At 48.4% G+C, this 11,109-nt stretch overlaps 2 protein-coding genes across 2 annotated transcripts in view; both read right to left on the reverse strand.

Annotated features, from left to right (window-relative positions):
- The window catches only part of LOC123182565 (signal recognition particle 54 kDa protein 2), a gene marked incomplete in the record, with an annotated part of 13,651 nt that extends 4,317 nt beyond the window's left edge, over positions 1–9,334 (reverse strand). The window contains 1 exon segment of the mRNA XM_044595185.1: positions 9,328–9,334.
- LOC123182564 (signal recognition particle 54 kDa protein 3) lies at positions 6,680–9,461 on the reverse strand. The gene is made up of 8 exons (XM_044595184.1): positions 9,038–9,461; positions 8,703–8,856; positions 8,454–8,604; positions 8,212–8,360; positions 7,704–7,804; positions 7,471–7,628; positions 7,263–7,377; positions 6,680–7,163 (listed from the first exon to the last, which is right to left on the reverse strand). Exons 1-8 carry the CDS (start codon positions 9,366–9,368, stop codon positions 6,838–6,840), a joined length of 1,485 nt encoding a protein of 494 aa, XP_044451119.1. The 5' UTR covers positions 9,369–9,461; the 3' UTR covers positions 6,680–6,837.
- Between the last annotated feature and the right edge of the window lie 1,648 nt (positions 9,462–11,109).

Here is an 11,109-nt window from a genome sequence, read left to right on the forward strand (position 1 = left end):
TGGCTGGCCTGGCTCGTGTGATCTCGTGTCGTACGGGGGAAGGTTCGTGCGGTGTGTGGCGTGTGAGTCGAGTCGACGAGAGTTCTCTCCGTGAAAGCTGAAAGGCGATTAATAGGCGCCGGTGCACCGGCCTAATCGTTCGGAGGTCCACTCTCAGCCGTCTGATTAAATCGTCTGCAGTTGTCTGCCGCACGAGCACGTATGAAAAAAGACCACCTGCCTCTCATCGCTTCCTTTGTCTCGCCGGGTCACACGCTCTCTGGTTGCCGCACCTCATCGGCCGTCCTCGCCGCCCTCGCCGGATGTCCTCGTCGTCGGTCGCCGCACTCACCGCCGAGTGCCGCATCTCGCCGCTGGTCGCCGCCTGCACTTGTCTCTGACTCCACGCATGCAACGACTGTGGCCTGCAATTGCAGCCTCGATAGTGACGGTTGCAGCTCCGGTGGCGACGGGCCCGTCGCTCGCCGTCGACGCTCGCCGTCGGCACGCTCGCCATCGTCAAAATCGCAAACAAAAAAGGTGAATTGGTTCCAGCAAAATTGAAGAACAGTTGTAGCACAAAAATACACTGGTTCCAGCAAAAAAAAACAAGACGATGGTAACAAAAATAATGAATGTTTGTTCCAGCAAAAATCAAAGCAGTCATAACAAAAAGAAATTATGCTTGCAACAAAAAAAGAAAATGGTTCCAGCAAAAGTACTTGTCGTTCCAGCAAAACTATGAATCATCTTCGCTGGGGTCGTAGCAAAAAAATCGCTGTTTCCAGCCAAAAAACTGCTGGTTCCAGCAATGATGGATCGCTGCCGTGGCCGTCGCAAGACGGTTATCGCCGGTTCCAGAGCATTTGTTTTGCTGGTTGCAACTCCACCTGCCTACGGTTGTAGCTCAATGATGGATCGCCGTCGTGGCCGTCGCAACACGGCTATCGCCAGTTCTAGCATTTGTTTTGCTGGTTGCAACTCCACCGGCCTAAGGTTGTAGCTCCGCCGCGCCGGGGTAGCAGCATCTCTGCCGCGAATCACATCGGTGGTTGGTGGTGGTCGCCCCGCTTGTAGCCCCGTCCTCCGCTGCTTGCAGCACCCCCCGCTCGCGGTCCCCTACCCAAAAAAGAGGGCATCGGCAGGAGGTGCGGGCGCAGCAGTCGAGAACGACGGCGTGCACACCATGGCGACGAGCTCACCTAAGCGACCCATAGTGACGAGTGAATCCTGGCTGCGCAACTCCCCCTTTGCAGCAGCCCTGAAGGGTGTGGTGCGGGCGCTCTCAATAGCCCTCTATAGCTCAGGGGGTAGGGGAGGGAGGAGTAGAGAGAGGAAGGAGATGAGCAAGATTGGGGCTGCCGCTCCCATGACTGGTGATGGAAAAAGAAATGGAGGAAGAGAGATGCGGGAGGAGGAGATAAGGATGGGAGGGCTGGGCGGTGCTAGGACCCACAAAACGAGTGGCCAAAGACGTTTCTATCGTACAATGCACGAGCGACCGGCCCAAGCGTTGCGCCGGCGCGCCGCACAGAAACGTTTCCCAAGCTGAAAACCGACTCGTATTCCACGGATCTCATCGCGACGGCTTTCATTAATCAAATTTGATTGGATTTTAATCAAATTCAATCTGTGCCTCTGTTTGGTGTCTTTTTTTTAACACATCTGTTTGGTGTTTTTGGTATCATATAAGGCTTGGGCAGGGCCGGTCTATACGGACGAAATAGGCTTTCGCCTCGCAATATTAATATATCAACCACACGATATAATTGATGAAGCCTCAGCACAAGCACGCCCCAAAAAAAAACGAGGAACAACAGAAGAAAAAAATGCCAACAATGAAAACGAAGATGGCTCGCGAACCGCTGCGGCCGCCGGAGAATTCCACCACGCTCCCAGCACTCTGAAACGCCGCATACCAAGCAACACCTCAAGGAACGCGATGACAACAACGCTGCAGGCAGGGGCGGACCCACGTATGGCCTACCGGTGTCACAGGACACCGGGTAAATTTTCTGGTTACGTTAGATGCATATATATAGGTTAGGTAGTAGCGTGACACCGGAAAAATTGATCCAGGGACACTTGCTAAGCCGACGACGGCGCGCGGGAGCGGCCCAATCAACTACGTGGTTACACACGCACGCGGAGGCACAGGATCGGATTGATTGTTGATCAATCAGATTTGTTTGTAAGTGATCCTAAAAGAAAAGATTTGTTTGTAAGTGTACGTGCACGTTCAGTGTGCTGGCTTCTCGGCTCCTCCTGCACCGATTCGTCGCAGCGTCGCCCGGTCGCCCGCTCGGCGATTTACCAGCGAAGCTTCGTGGCATATCAGACGTCGCCAGTCCACTCACCATTTCCTCTAATCTTTGTTTCCTAAATACATAAACTATATGCCTAGTATTTTGAATTTCAAGTTAGTTACAATTGAGAATTGGATTACCGTGTTTCTAAATTTTTTGGCAGGTTTTCTTGAGGCAAAACCACACTCTACTTTATTAATTTGTAACAATATTCGTGGGTATACAATAAATTTTTTGGCAGATTTTCACATCTATTTGAGATGAATTGCTTTAATGTGTTTTTCCAAAATAAAATACAGTGACCCATATATGTTTGATAATTGGATTAATGTGATTTTTAAAATTTCGCAACGATTTACCAAATTTGTGGTTACAATTTTGGTTCGATCAAGTCTATTTTTACTGTCGATTTTTTTCATTGTGTCTAGTATGTAATTACCTCCATTTCTATATAGAAGACCACAAATTCATGTACAGATATCAAGGTAAAATTTAATGCCTTGCAAGCTAGTTTTTCTTTTCGTTTACGAAGAAGAAAAATGAAACTGATCGAACGTTGAGTGTGGAAGTAGCTGAGTGCCATTATAAATGCATGGATGCAATTATTAAACAGGTTGCTAGTACGAGAAAATATCATTATTTTTTATCTTGATTACTGTTGGTGGCCTTATATAGATGCAAAATGTATATTCCATAGCGGTCATGTATAGAAAACTGAGGCCACATAATTATTCATAGTATTACTTGTGGACCACATGCACGCGTATGTGATGTACACGTGGACACCGGGACATTTTTGTCCTGGGTCCGCCCCTGGCTGCAGGGCCGTCTCCAGAAATTCAGGGGCCCGGGACGAATGCAAAATGGGTTCCTAAATTTTGATATACACTCTTATAACTGAAGTTCTAAGTTTATCATATATCAAGATAAGAAAAGAAAAAGGTTGCACCTTGAAGCTTGAATTAGCAATTATCTTCCGAAATAGTTGCATCAATCCATCTGAAGTCTAAACCTTTTGGCTGCAAAGTGTAAAGAAATGTATCACTTATCGATATATAGGAAGTACATTGGCTAATGCTCAAGTTTACTAACTATCCATGTGATCATTTTGTGCACCAAAATTCAAAAACGAAGAGCATACATATAATAATGGAGCAGGAGCGTCACGTGTCTCTTGATTTTTCGGGCCAGGAGATGCAGATTGCTTTGGGTCTTCGAGCTGTACAAAATTTCAGAAATCATTATCTGGACTCTGAAGATAACCGGCTTACAGCAAATAGGTCTGGAGCACTCACGTGGGGTCATCACTTGGGGAACTAGTCAACTAGCATGCAACATCCATATGGCGAGGAGCCGAGGAGACAAGAGGAAGACTGCGGGAGGGCCGGAGGGCGACGACGGCGAGGACGACCAACATGAGGCGAGCGATTGGATCGGGGGATCATACGACGAAAGAAGCCCTAGCGGCATCAGTGGCCGAAGCAGCGAGGCGGGTACGTGAACGGGCTCCTGGCTCAGTTAGTGGGCTTTTCATATAATTTTCCCTGATTTGGGGGCCCCAAAATTTGGGGGGCCCGGGACGGTTGGCCAATTTGGCCTGCCCCATCGATGGGCTTGCAACGCTGCTGCCTGGACATGTCCTAGGTTTTCCCTCGGTATGCAAAGGGGCGTGGGGAAAGGGGTATATTCGATCCCTTTCAGGAAGGCACGACGGCGCCCACGGGGGCCACCGCGTCGGTGCCGGTCAAGCCGATAAGGATTTCTCCCAACCGCCAACCAACCACGACCCCGGACGATCCATCACGCTCCACCATACTTGTTGTCCACCAATATACGCCACCATGGTCTTGCAGTCACCATCGTCGTCTTACTGTGGCAAGCGAAGCGAGACCGGCGAGACCAAGAGGAAGCAGCCGGGAACGAGAAGCGGCAGGGTCATAAGCCACACGGGAGGGGACAACCTCCACCATCCTTGGCGGTAACTGACCGGACGCATCTCAGGAGCAAACTAGGCACCCCTGCCCGACCGAGCCCGAAACGGGCTCGTGAAGCTCCCGTCACGGCGCTGTAGTACGCGTGCCTCCATCTCCGCCACCCCCAGCACGAGCCACACCTCCGTCCGCCGGAGACGATGTCGGAAAGCCCAGGCCAGGCCCGCCCAGACCCAGATGGGGCCCAGATTTGGGTTGGAAGGGCGCCGCCACCAGCCATTGTGCCGCCCTGCAGCCAAGCAGCCGCGCCACCGCCACCTTGCCACCCGGTGTTGCGCGCCGCCGGATCCGTCGCCGGCCTAGGTGCACTGCCGCCATATGCCACCGCCCGATCCGTATTGCCGCGTGGGGGGAAAGAACGGGGCCGCCGCCGCCGGCACCACATGAGCAGGGGGAGGCGCGGGGAGGAGGAGGGAAGGGGAGCCCCCGGTCGCCTCGCTCGGGGAGGCGATGCGAGGGTCAGGGGGTAGTATTAAGTTTTCATGCACGATTGTTAGCTATTGATGAAATATTTTTGTGTGCTGCCGGACCGGTCTATATACAGTAGGATAGCATACTGCAGACAGAATATACAGTAGTAATTATGTACATTTTCCATATAAATTTGTTTGGGACAATTGTGTGACGTGGTAGATCAGTTGGCGTTGCAATTAGTGGCTAATACTCCGTCAGAAATTGTGCTACTTATGTACTGTACTGTCTTGTATATAAAAATTCTGCGGTGGTTGGAAGGTCAAAAAGTAAACGAGTACGAGTTATGTGAGTCGATGTTGCCAGAAAGTTCAAATTTCCGCCTACCAGCTTGGTGCCTGTGATTTTTGAAAATTTGAAAATGCTGCTCCATTCGCACTGAAATCATACTTGATATTTGCTTTTGCGGCTTCGTCCTCCTTTGCGGCCTCGTCCACCATGTCTAGAAGCTTGAGAATCTTTTTTTTTGACGATAAAGAGTTCCCCGCTTTATACTATAAAGCAATCATCCGATACAACCAGCTCGCTGAGCCGCAGCTTAAGAATCTTTTCGCGGGAACCTGTTGTGAGCGGGATACCGGACTTCCAATCAGATGCGGGTGACTATGCAAGAGGAACAGTTTCAAGAGGGCATCAAAGTAGCACTCTTGATCCAGCAGGCACACAGTACGATCCCAACGGCTCTATCAGAAACCCTAGCACTACTCTGCCACTAGTAGTGCATAGTACTGTAACGCCGGAAGCACTGGTTTGTTTGCCGTGGAACTGGGGTGGGGGGTGGGGGGATCCAGGGCATTCCATGACCTTGTGGCACTCAATCAAATGCATCACTCTCAATTCATCTTCCTGAACGAAACAACACAAAAACAAAGAGAAGGTAAGACAAATGGAGACCAAACAAGTGCACCTTCTCGTTTGACGCCTCTAGGACAACTGCGATTCTTACTTCAAAGAGAGCGGAGAGTTCAATTGTCCTTGAAAAGCTCTTTTGTGTAGCTCCTTGAAGGTGATGTCATGCTTGGCATCATTTTGAACGCAGCTTGGGGCTGACCTATTCGGCATCTTCAAATGTTGAACTTGTAAGCTGTGAGTTGAATGTCTAAAGAGCGGGTTGTGTTGTAATCCTTGTATAGAAGGTGAAAGATTAGGAGCACACATAGTAATACATTGTTAGCAATTAACATGTTATTCCTCTCAATACAATACATTGGTAGCAACTAGTGTGTTATTTATCTCTAGCGCACACAAAAGGACTTGACAGGCCATGTCTAGCCCCTCAGTGGCATTTTTGTAAGGAGAATAGGTCCGACGGAGGTTGAGCCTTAAACACGGGTTGGCGGGCTGCGGGCACTTCAGCATGCTCTAGCTAGCTAACTGATGAACGCCCAATTCTCATTGCTAGCGCACATGATATATTGTACAATAACAGACTATTCATGTGTTCTGTTAACGAGTATTATTTCATTGATCTTTCTCCCACATCATTCACACATGCACAATAATACAAGTTCTATGCAGGAAATGCATGTCAAAAAGATTGGGGAAGATATTAAAGATATGTCTCTGTAGTGTAAACAAGTCTCTAAAACGAGAGTAATAATTAATGCGCTATATACCGGTTCCATTACGATAGGCTAGCAGTGCAAACGGTAAGGATCAAATAATGGTGTATATTCCATTTGATTGGTAAAACATATCAACTCTGCATAGTAAAGGTGTAGCATCTTGACAGCTGTCAAAAAAAAGCTGTCAAATCTTGACCTAGATACCTACCAGTACACACTAATAATCCCCTCAAAAAAAAAAGTACACACTAACAATTTGGCTCAGCAGACTTATTTCTTATTGAAATCTCTAAAAATGCAGCAGGAAGCCTCAGAGTTTGGACTTGAAAATTTAACTTTGGTGTTTAAAACTCTGCAGAAGCCCACGTAATCCAGATAACAAAGTCATAAAAGCCACACTCAGTGAATTTGATTGTCTACATGTCAGTTCCAGAGAAATTTAAGTACAATGGGGAGTTGGGAAATATCTTGTCAGGAGAGAAATTCTACTACAACGTAGCAAGCGCACCACCTACATTTGCAAGACTAAGCGCCACCCCTCATGCCAGCAAGCATTTTGCTCATGTCCTTGCCGCCGCCCATTTGCTTCACCAGAGCCTCGAAGGCACTTTTGCCCCCCATCTGCTGCACCACTTGCGGCGGCATGGCTTTGAGCATCTTCTGGATGGCCTGATCACTCATCTTCCCGTTCGGCGGTATCAATTTCGACACATTCAGCTTGCTCCACATCTTGGCCAGTCGCTTGTACTCTTCCAGCATGTCCGTCACGTCCTTCACTCGCCTGCCCGACCCTCGAGCGACCCGGAGGATCCGCGACTCGGTCATCAGCTTCGGGTTCTTGCTGTCAAGCTCTGCAAAGTTGATCAATCAGCGGTGAGATAAGTTTCAGACGATCGCTCTTGCAGTATTTTTGCTACACACAAGAGAGATTAACTCTTGGACCAACTCACCTGCGGCTGTCATGGAGTCCATGATCGTCATGTACCGCTTCATCTTTTCTTTACTTTGTTTCTCCTGTCCCTTCGGCATCAGCTCCGAGCTAAACCCGGGCAGCATGGAGAAGATCTGCAAGATAAATCAGAAAATGCACGCTTAAGCAATGCTATCACAGAAGAAGAACCGTATGAAAGTTAAATCAGATGTTAACATGGTAAATACCTGGCCCATTGGCCCCATTTTCAGGAGATTCTGGAATTGCTCATACATAAGTCTGAGAGTGAAGGCTCCTTCAGCCAGCTTTGCCACAAGCTCAGATTGTTGATCAGCAGGCACGATACTTTCCATCTTGTCGAGTAAGCCAGGCAAGTCTCCTCTACCTGCGAAAACCATCGTTAGCTAAACTAGAAAGAAGAATCACCAAGTTATAAGCAATACTGAATGTAGTTGCGAACCTAGCAGACGGCCGACAAATGGTTCCACATTGAAAACATCAAATTCATCAATGTGTTCTCCAGTTCCAATAAATATCACCGGGCTTTTCGTAGCTGCAACCCTGGAAAAAAGAAGCAAGGATGTCAGGAAAAAGCTCCTCGGATTCTTAACCCGCTTACTCTATCCAAAGGTGTATTCGCCTATTTGTAAAACACACAATGACAAAACTAAATCAGGATTTGAGAATACAGCGTAGCAACAACAGTTTTAACTGCTTCTTCACGGACACTAAACATATATGTGAGGCAGTGTTTCCTTAACAAAAGAATTAAACCTAAACCGAGTGGCATTTTCATGTCGAACTAAAATAATGGATGATGTGTAAATTTACAAATGGAATACAACTCTAGAGAGACTAATATGTTAACAATAGTACTTCAGTAATCTAAATGCTCTTATATTACAGAGGGAGTAGGTAGTAACACGAATAGCGCAAGGAGGAGCGAGAAAACAAAGAGAAATACTTACGCGCTCAGTGCACCGCCTCCTTTCGCATGACCATCCATTTTCGTGATAATCACAGCTCCAACGGAAGCACTCTGTTTGAATGCCTGTGCCTGATCGAAGGCAGCCTGACCAATGCTGCCATCCATCACAAATATCACCAGGTCTGGTTTCTGTAGAAGAGCCATACAAAGCATGTCAGTGAAAAATCTCAAAACTAGAGGAACAATAATGCTGTGCAGGACTATATGTGACAGTGTAAATACCGTTGCTTCCGCAACTTGGCGCATCTCCTCGAAGAGCGCAGCCTCCTGCATATGGCGCCCACTCGTGTCGATGATGATGAGATCAGATTTCTCTTGCCTGAACTTTTCCAGGCCCTCCACAGCAATCTTGACAGGGTCTGATTCCACGTAGCTGCAAAAGACAGAAATTCTATTAGATGAATATTCTGGAGAGACAAGCTAGGTTTTGAGCTTTGACCCATGAGTAATAAATCTGCCAATGTAGTGTACCTTCCGTAGAAAGGTATCTTGGCCTTGGTTGCGTTCTGCTTCAACTGATCAAAAGCACCGGCCCGGAATGTATCGGCGCAAACCAGTGACGGTTTGAATCCCTTGCGCTGATGATAATGCGCGTATTTGGTACACGTAGTGGTTTTTCCAGAGCCTGCAGACATACGCATATATATCGTTATATATTCAGTGATCGTCGATCATCAATGTTATATTGTAAATATGTAATCCAAATCAGCAATCACATAAGGAGATTGAAATTCAGAAAGAAGCGAGGCCGGTCAATCAGAAATTAATTCAGAAAGAAGCGAGGTTGGTCAATCAGAAATCCTGACCTTGCAGTCCGACGAACATGACGACGTTGGGCTTGCCCTTCTTGGGGACGAAGGCGGGCTTCCCGGGATCCAGCATCTTGCAGAGCTCCTTCCCGACGGCGGTCTCTATGACGCGGCGCTTGTTGGTGCCGGCGGCGAGGGCCTCGAGGTTGACGGACTTCTTGATGTTGGCCTGCAGGTCGCAGACCATCTTGAAGCGGACGTCGGCCTGCATGAGCGCGCGCGCGATCTCGTTGAGGCACTCCCGGAGCACGTTCTCGTCGACCACCGTCGCGCTGCTCATCCGCGCCAGCGCGCGGGAGATGCTACCGCCCAGCTCCGCGAGCACCATCGTGGCCGGCCGCCCGTGCCCTAGCTCTCTCTCGCCGAAGGAAGGGTTGGGTTCGGGTTCGTGGTGAAACGGAACGTCTGATGATGCAAAAACCGGTCGCCTGCGCCCTATTTATGAACACAGCTCAGTCCGATTCCAACCGTGCACGAGCCGTCGTGGGTTTCGAAAAGAATCTCTTTTCTATCTCTACTATCTCTATACTCTCTATATTATATTTATTTATTTATACTATACCTAAAAGAAACGGGAAACGGACTCCGTTTCCTTCGTGACTTCGTTCGATTTTTTGTTGCCTCCGTTTCACCCGATTCACCCGGGTTTCCTGAAAACCAGCCTTGATTAGGGGATTTAATTTGTCATCGTTATCTCCTCCACAATTAGCGCTTTTCTCCATCGTTGGCACCGGGCCGGAAGGATGCTCAGGTTCCACTTCCAGGCACGAACCCTCCTCCACGGAGCACGACATGCCCGGCAAGCCTCACGCCCTACCCCTGCCCCCTGCTCCCTGCTCCGGATAGAACGATCCCCGAACGGACGAGACTTGCCTGCTCCCTTCCATGCTCCCATCCGTGCTCCCGCATACGTGGCTTGATTTGATTGGAAGAAAATAAGGCCCGGCCCCACCCCCTGAAAATCAGGGGGGGGAGATGATTAGATTAGAAAAGAAAAAGGGAAAAGAATAGCCGTAGGATGAAGTGGGAGCATGGATGGGAGCATGGAGAGGGAGCAGGCAAGCCGGATCCTCCCCGAACACCCCCGGCTCGCTTAGGTTGCGCCGCTCGATCTCCCATATCCTCTCGCCGTCTATCCCATGAACCCCCCTCTGGATCCACACCACTCCGGAGGTGAGGACGACACCGCCACCACCACCGCACCATCGCACCCCTCGATTAGGATTTAGGCGAGGAGCACGCAGCCGTTGGGGCGAGGAGCTTACCCCGGCACCACACCTTGAGGCGACGCAGAGAAGGCTAGGGCAATAAAAGTTCTGTTTCCTTCAACATAGAAGGTCGAGAAAATTGGAGATGTAAATCCTTTTCAAGATTTTGAAGCCATGCTGTTCAACAGACAAGGACGTTGAGAACGCAATTGAAGAAGGGGCTCCCCGCAACAGCTGAGGTATTTGTTCTTCAGCTCATGCGCATACATCTTTGTTTGCTCCATTGACAGTAAGCTTATACATGAGCATATGAATTAGATGAACATGGAGCGTAGAGGAGCATGCTTGGATGGACCATGCACACAGTCACCTCATTCCTTAGCTATGACTGTGTCACGACGAGCCTCTGTACCAGCTCTACATCAATGGTGCTACTCAATTCACCAAGGATCACTTTAATGTCTTTCCCTTTCTTGTTTGACTGTATTACATCAAGTCATTTTTAAAATATATAGGAGAGATTTTTCTACACTATAAGAGCACAAATTGGATGATGCACTGATAGTACATCAAAGAATTCATCCATCATTTCTACTACCAGTATGCATGGTTGTTTGAATGTTCAAATGAGGTAACTGAAGCGAGATGATTTTATGCTTCTTCATATTGGAAAGAGCAGCAAGCTCCATGAGCCCACATGATGTGCAATGAACGATCTAATGTGGACAGGACCAACAAGGGAATTGTGGAGCTACATATTCAGTTTTTTGTTAGGTGCTTGGTTGCTTCAAGTGTCTACAGGAATTAAGGTTCCACTGTCTATTTTCGTAGATTGTATACACGCAAAAAGCTAAAATCAGA

The sequence above is a fragment of the Triticum aestivum genome, chromosome 1D, assembly GCF_018294505.1.
Source record: "Triticum aestivum cultivar Chinese Spring chromosome 1D, IWGSC CS RefSeq v2.1, whole genome shotgun sequence".
NCBI lineage: Eukaryota > Viridiplantae > Streptophyta > Magnoliopsida > Poales > Poaceae > Triticum > Triticum aestivum.

Bases quoted from the DNA above. Each gene is read 5' to 3' on its own strand.
- LOC123182564 (XM_044595184.1), bottom strand. From the start codon at position 9,368: ATGGTGCTCGCGGAGCTGGGCGGTAGCATCTCCCGCGCGCTGGCGCGG. The intron at 8,361-8,453 runs GTATTTACACTG...GCTCTTCTACAG, and splicing joins GCCAAGTTGCGGAAGCAACG to AAACCAGACCTGGTGATATT. The intron at 7,805-8,211 runs GTAAGTATTTCT...TCTTTTTTCCAG, and splicing joins GGAGGCGGTGCACTGAGCGC to GGTTGCAGCTACGAAAAGCC.